The 6,979-nt window shown below is 29.9% G+C and overlaps 1 protein-coding gene across 2 annotated transcripts; it reads left to right on the forward strand.

Moving 5' to 3' along the window:
- Nucleotides 1-2,539: 2,539 nt before the first annotated feature.
- On the forward strand, nucleotides 2,540-6,363 carry LOC133804701 (2,3-bisphosphoglycerate-dependent phosphoglycerate mutase 1-like). Of its 2 annotated transcripts, none has more exons than XM_062242847.1 (9): nucleotides 2,540-2,697; nucleotides 3,332-3,624; nucleotides 3,837-4,060; nucleotides 4,242-4,360; nucleotides 4,453-4,609; nucleotides 4,759-4,860; nucleotides 4,942-5,061; nucleotides 5,443-5,503; nucleotides 5,825-6,363. In XM_062242847.1, exons 2-8 carry the CDS (start codon nucleotides 3,348-3,350, stop codon nucleotides 5,485-5,487), a joined length of 1,044 nt encoding a protein of 347 aa, XP_062098831.1. In that variant the 5' UTR covers nucleotides 2,540-2,697; nucleotides 3,332-3,347; the 3' UTR covers nucleotides 5,488-5,503; nucleotides 5,825-6,363. The 2 variants fall into 2 exon arrangements, with proteins under 2 accessions (XP_062098831.1, XP_062098836.1); XM_062242852.1 differs by having other exon boundaries at nucleotides 2,553-2,697; nucleotides 3,347-3,624.
- The last annotated feature ends 616 nt before the right edge of the window (nucleotides 6,364-6,979 follow it).

The following is a 6,979-nucleotide window of genomic DNA, read 5'->3' on the forward strand; positions in this document are numbered from 1 at the left end:
CAGTCATACGAAAAGATAGCAGTTATGAAGGACCTGAGGTAATTTTTCTATTCTTGTCATTGATTCAATATGTATATGCATGTGAAGAAGTAGATCTAGAAATCTTATGGGATTAATCTAACAATATGATTGTTATTCCGCTGCGCATAATCTCTGATTTGATCAATAAAAACCAACAATGTGTCACCCCCTAAGTGGCGTAGCATCGCCAAAATGCGAAGGGCTTCAAAAGCCTTAGCAGGCGATGCATCGCCTATCACCTGATAGGCGATACATCGTCTGCATGCACGCGATACATCGTTTGGGCAGTCTTTTAGGGCCGTACAGTTTACGTAAAATGCTCCAAATGATGTGTTTTTAATGCTCTAATCCTATTGGTTAGACTAATGATGACGCATACACTATAAATATGAGTTATTAGAGTGGTAAAGTCTTGATCATACTTTCCAACTCTCTCTCTCTCTAACCTCTCTCTCTAGATCTCAAAGATCAAACTTTTCTCTAAGAAACTCATCAAGCTTTGCTTGACTTGCATGAGTTTTAAGGCTTGTTAAATCCCAAATCATATTCCACTTAGTTGAAATAGAGATTTTGAACAATAATATTCGCATTGTGTATAAGTCTTAGAGTTCCCCAAGTTGAAGATTCAAGTTGCTCTAAATCAAATGTTGTGTCTATCTAACCCTAACTTTTTTTTGTATTGCTCTATTGTATTTTCAATGTTAGTATTGATGATTAAATGTTAATAAATTCATCTTATCATCATTTAATCATTTAATTATTTATATTCAAGATTAACATTCATGAACATGTTTATTTTATTATAAAAAATTGCACTCATATTTTGAATTTAGATCTTGATTAAGAATTATTGCATTATTTTTATTATTTATTGTTGATTTGCAAAGAGTAAATTATATATTCCCAACAAAATGTTGGTTTTAAGTGAATTAATGTTCCATGTAATGTGTCACATCGGTTACATAAAACCAACGTCCCATGTAATATTTTTTGTTTATACTACAAATAGTGAAATAATTATCAAATGTTAATATGTTCATATGTATCAACATATTTGTTTAAATTTTTTAATAACAATTTCATTATCAAAATATATAGATGTATAGATATGAAGTTTATAAATTTGCTCTAAATTTAAAAAATTATATCATAATAATAAGAGTACTCCTTTTGGCTTTTTTAATCACATTTATTTTAAAAGAGAGCTATATTTACACCTCAAACTAAATACATTCTATTCCATAAATTAAAAATATATATTTATTTATAAATACACCTTATATATTTCCTATACTAGGTCTTAATTTGTACACTCCTTTGTAAAAAAAAATCAAAATTATTTATTAATATTTAAAATTTGGGAATTAATTATTTTTAATAATAAATTTGAATTTTTCTTGATAAAATAAATAATTTAATAAAAATCATAGTTTAATACAATCCTAAATATAAATTTATGAAGAAGTAATAAAACAATACACAATAAGCTTACTTTTATATTCTATGATTTTTCAGTAAGAAAATTTTATTGCTATGTTGTTATAAGGTGAATATAATTTTAAAAGAATAGAAAAACTCAATTTTTTTTTTTAAATAAAATTTTAATTTGATTATGATACAGTATCTTCGGCAAAATAAATTGGGAGTGCACTCACAAAGTCTAAAATTTTACAAACAAAATTAAAGATTTAAAGTGATATATTTTAATCATTTTACTTAAACATAAATATACCTATTTATAATATTTCGATGTATAAATGTAATTCCTCCATTTTAAAATACACATTATCAAAATTAACATTTTTCTATTTACATATAAATATTTTACAATATATCATACATCAATTTATTTATTTGTTTTTTTATAAATATTTTTGTTATTTGGCCTTTTTCTTTGTTTTTTCACAACACATATATCAAATTAAATAAATATCACACTACTTTGCAATGGAACTTTTCAGTTGACTTCTTATTTAAGCCACGGAGCATATTCACCATTCACCATTCACCATTCACCATTCACCATTCACCATTCACCATTCACCATTCATATCAAAATAATATTCTCCGAATATCTGTTTTCTTAATGGAAAGTTTGCTAATCTTGAATCCTTCTATCTAACTAATAAACTTTGATCGTGATTAATGTAATTTTGAATTATGAATTAACTACTTAATTCTATATTTATACATGAATTTTTATTTTAAGCTAATTGTTTTTTTTTTCTTCTATTTAGTATGAGATCTATATTATATAGTAAGAAACTATCTTATATTAGTATTAATTTTTTTGAAAGATTATGTTAATAATAATTGGAACTATATCCAGGAAAAAAAATTGTTTCAGGTATCTTATCTCATGTACAATTTTTTCTAAACAATCAGATATGTATTTCATTTTCAAACGAAATTAAATAAAAATACTAAAAAAAGAAAACTAAGAAAATAAAAAATAAATAGATCTTACGACGCCGTTTTCTCTCAGTGCATCTCTTTCGCGTTCCCCGCTAAATTTGTATAAAACCGCCACCTCTCTCGACTAGTCAGCCTCAATCGATCTCTCTGATATTTTCGATCGCTTTCACTTTCCCACAAACCAAACACTTTTTACATCATTTTTTTTTTTCAAATACTGTCCTCTTTTGGCTCGTTATTGTAAACCCATCTGATATCATTGTGAGTTTCATTGAATCATTCTCTTTCTTTATTTTTCTCATCTGTGTTTTTTTCATGCCTGTTATTTAGGATGATGATCAGAATTGGTAATTTCTTTCTTTAATCCGCTAATTAGCTTTTTATGTTATTTTTCCGGGTTTTGTTACTGGGTTCCCCCCCCGCGCCCTCTTTTTTGGGCCCCGATTTAGTTTGATGGATGAGAAATGTAGTATCAGTATCCATTGAAAAATGAAACCTTTGATTATAGGCTTCTGAATGAGTTGGAGCATAATCGATTTAGGTCTTGCCTTGTTAAATCATAAGTTGTTTGATTTTTATTTATATAAATTTAAGTGATTTTTTTTATGTAATATACATTGTTCTATCCCATTTTGGATCACTTTTACTTTGGTATTCATTTGAAATCGTCATGGAATGCTCCTTTACTTGTCTACCAGCCTGATTAGCTATTTGCGTGGGCCGGATTTAAGTGCATTTTTTTTTTTTTTATATTTTACTTTCTTTGATGAAGAATAAAATTCTCTTTTCGTTGGAGGCGTAAAAGGAATATATATGTGTGGTATAAATTTAATGTTTTAAGCATTTTGGTATGGAATAATCTTTTGGCTCATTTCTTGTTTTGGTTTTGATAAAGCCATTGGATTAACAGAATGGATGCAACTGTTGTTCTCCACCAATCCGTTGGGGGTATTCAACTCTGTGGATGTGATAGTAGTTCTGGGTCTGTTAAGATATTAGGGAATTCCTCTTTGAGATCTATCTCAAAGTGTTTTGCAGACGACACTGGTTTTTTCAGAAGAGGATATTGTAACTTTAAACCCTATAGATTACATATAACTCGAGCTTCAACTCCTCATACTTCATGGGCAGATCAGGCTGCGATATCTACCTCACCTAATACCACCAACAATACAAGGAGAACCCCAGGTGAGGGTTATTTTTATTTTTCTACATAAAGATGCTCTTTTTGTACATGAATAACATTGATAAACCACCATGTTGTATGGTTTTGTCGATCATTTTATATTGAATTATGAAACCTAGGAAGACACAATTATCATTTGCCACTTCGGTTTGAATTAAGATTGAGTTTCTGGTATCATTTACTAACTGTTGATAACATTTACTCTTTTTTGTAGGTGAAGCTGCTCTGATATTGATTCGACATGGTGAATCCTTATGGAATGAGAAGAACTTGTTTACTGGTTGTGTTGATGTACCCTTGACAAAGAAAGGTGTTGATGAAGCAATCGAAGCTGGGAAAAGAATTAGCAACATACCAGTAGATGTAATATACACCTCCTCACTTATTCGTGCTCAGATGACAGCTATGCTTGCCATGACTCAACACAGTCGCAAAAAGGTACTTCTGTTCATATTGTTAAAATTATTATTTTTACTTATATATGTCAAGCATTTTTGATCGATTATTTGAAATATTTTATACTTTGAAAGTGAAACATGATATATCGTAAGCGCCCTTATTATATTTTTGCCAATTTCCAAGAATGCAAATCATATGCTTAACCAAATCATCACCATAGGTGCCAATCATCATCCATAAAGAGAGTGAGCAGGCAGAAGCTTGGACTCAAATTTACAGTGAAGACACCAAGAAGCAATCAATTCCTGTTATAACGTCCTGGCAATTGAACGAAAGAATGTATTTTTCCACTACACACTTTACAACAATTAACTTGTACATTTCCTACAAATTTTTTAAGCAGATTAAAATGTGTGATGTTTTTATATTAGGTATGGAGAACTACAGGGTCTTAATAAGCAGGAGACAGCTGAAAGATATGGTAAGGAAAAGGTACACGAGTGGCGTAGAAGTTTCGATATTCCTCCCCCGAGTGGTGAGAGCTTGGAAATGTGTTCAGAAAGAGCTGTTGCCTATTTTAGAGAACATGTAAGTACACCCCAGCTGTTCCTAGTATCTTACATTCATAGCGAGCGAATTTTTAAAATACTTGGTGTATCTTTTAGGATATTCAGTTGTAGGATTTTGTTTTGGTCAAAAGTATTTCAATGTCTGCTTAATGAAGAATTCGATTGCAGGTTGAACCCCATCTCCAATTAGGAAAGCACGTGATGGTTGCTGCTCACGGGAACTCATTGAGGTCTATAATTATGTATCTTGACAAATTAACTACTCAGGAGGTAGCTAACTATATTTTTTTTAGTTGTCCACTGCTAAGTAATATGTCTTATAATGAATTTTTCTGAATTTCTGGTTGACAGGTTATTAGCTTAGAGCTATCAACTGGGATCCCACTTCTTTATATTTACAAGGATGGGACATTTATGAAGAGGGGAAGTCCTGTGGGACCAACCGAAGCTGGAGTATATGCTTATACTAACGTATGACCCCTTGATTTTCTAAGTTGTTCGATTTATTAATTTTTTACTCTTTTAAACATTTTCTTTTCACCTTTTCTTTTACTGCTATCAATATTAGTTGATTTCGTTATGGCTTATGCAAAAAATAAAAATAATTAAATATGTAGAATATGTCTGTCTTTTGAACTTCATCCCTAATATTCGCGCTTCAGAAGTTTGCATTCAAAGTCAGTCTACCGGGCCATGGATCGTTACTCTGCTTCTCCGTTCTTTGTGTGTGGTTTATGCATGTGATTAATAATTGTTGATTGATTTTTATTTCCCAGCAAAGAAAAAAATATCTTTTTTTTGGTAATTTTTTATTATATTTTAACAGTTTTTTCTTTCTAATTTTATATGCAGAATCTAGCTCGTTACAGGCAAGAATTGGATGAAATAGTGCATTAAACTATTCATAGAAACAGTAAGCCCTTTGTTAAATTATCTTCTCCTAATACTGTTCAAGGCAAGCATTTGTTATGTTAACTAAATGCTTACTATTAAATATGGTCAAGCATTTTAACTCCACTATTTAGGCCAAGTTTGAAATTTCTTTCAAGTATCTGTCCTCTGTCAACTTTTAGTTTTGCTTGTAACAAATCTGACCGCAATATCAACACGACTCAAATAGAAGGCATCCCCCAACTTCTATTACCAATTACCAATTTTAACATAAGAAAATCTAATATGTTAAGCTCAATGTTAATAGTACCGATTTGCTTAATATGCTTCTCATTTTCTGCAGGACAATCAATGTTAACTTTGGGTAGGGAAGGTTCTTCAAACACAATGGACATAGCATTACTGAAGAATTTTTTGTAGGAATAATTCAAGAAGGCTATAGGGTTCATATATGCAGAAGTTAACTGAAAACTCTTGTGGAACAATAGCAAGTCTTAAGAGTAGAGTCTACAGAAGTTTCTGCATCATTACCTTACATTGCTGAAAATCGTGTTAGAAGCCTGGTAATAATGTTTAAGAGTCTTAATGAGTAGATTGTGGTAGCTATATATGTTTTCCAATTTCCAAAAATGGTAGGAAATATCATTAGAAGTCAATATATGATGAATTTGAATCATTTTCTCATTTGTTTGTGATGTGGGCATGAAAGCCTATGAAAAAGTTTGCCAGACTTGGATGAAAATGGTCTTTTATGCTTGTAGCTTTCTTGATTGCATTTACTGATTAAATTGACCTCTTTCGATGCTTTCTTTTGCATCTTTGCACTATTGTTGTAATATGACCTAAAATTAATAATATTTGTGTGGTGAAGATCGAGTCTTAGCTATGAGTTTGATGATTTTTTATTTCCTGAATAATAATATGATGTGGTCACATACGGCCTGGCCTTGTACATTCCTTTAGACATAGATAAAGAGGAATTAATATATAACTTTGGATCAATATTCCTTTAGAAGGATATAAATTAACAGAATATCTAATACAATTTCAAATGTGGTGCAATGATGTGTTTTAGTGCAATAGGATGAAGAAGAAAACTCCTCTAATGCAAAAAGTCGTTAATTTGATATATGTTAATAGTTTGTCTAGTACGACATATCAACAAATACATTGTTTTTTTATATATATATTTATTTTAAATGAATTCTAATAAAATAAAATAAAAATGTGCATTTATTATTTTATAACTTTTATATTTTAATAGCATTCCATCTATCGGTTATGTATTAGATCATAATTCTAAATATTGTGTCAAAGATAGTATTTAGTTACATTTTATTTTAAATTTGCCATTAGCATTAATACTTGCATTAGAGATCGATTAAGGATATTTATATATGGGGCTATTCCAGTAGGGATTTTATTTTGTACTTATCGATAGGGTTTTTTAATTTTTTATTTTTGGCACATAAATAAGTTGTAATCTTAATTTTTTATA

This window comes from Humulus lupulus, chromosome 1, assembly GCF_963169125.1.
Source record: "Humulus lupulus chromosome 1, drHumLupu1.1, whole genome shotgun sequence".
NCBI classification, from domain to species: domain Eukaryota; kingdom Viridiplantae; phylum Streptophyta; class Magnoliopsida; order Rosales; family Cannabaceae; genus Humulus; species Humulus lupulus.

Coding starts and splice junctions, on each gene's coding strand:
- LOC133804701 (XM_062242847.1), top strand. CDS start 3,348: ATGGATGCAACTGTTGTTCTCCACCAATCCGTTGGGGGTATTCAACTC. Junction 4,610..4,758: donor TTGCCTATTTTAGAGAACAT/GTAAGTACACCC, acceptor ATTCGATTGCAG/GTTGAACCCCATCTCCAATT. Junction 5,062..5,442: donor GAGTATATGCTTATACTAAC/GTATGACCCCTT, acceptor TTTTATATGCAG/AATCTAGCTCGTTACAGGCA.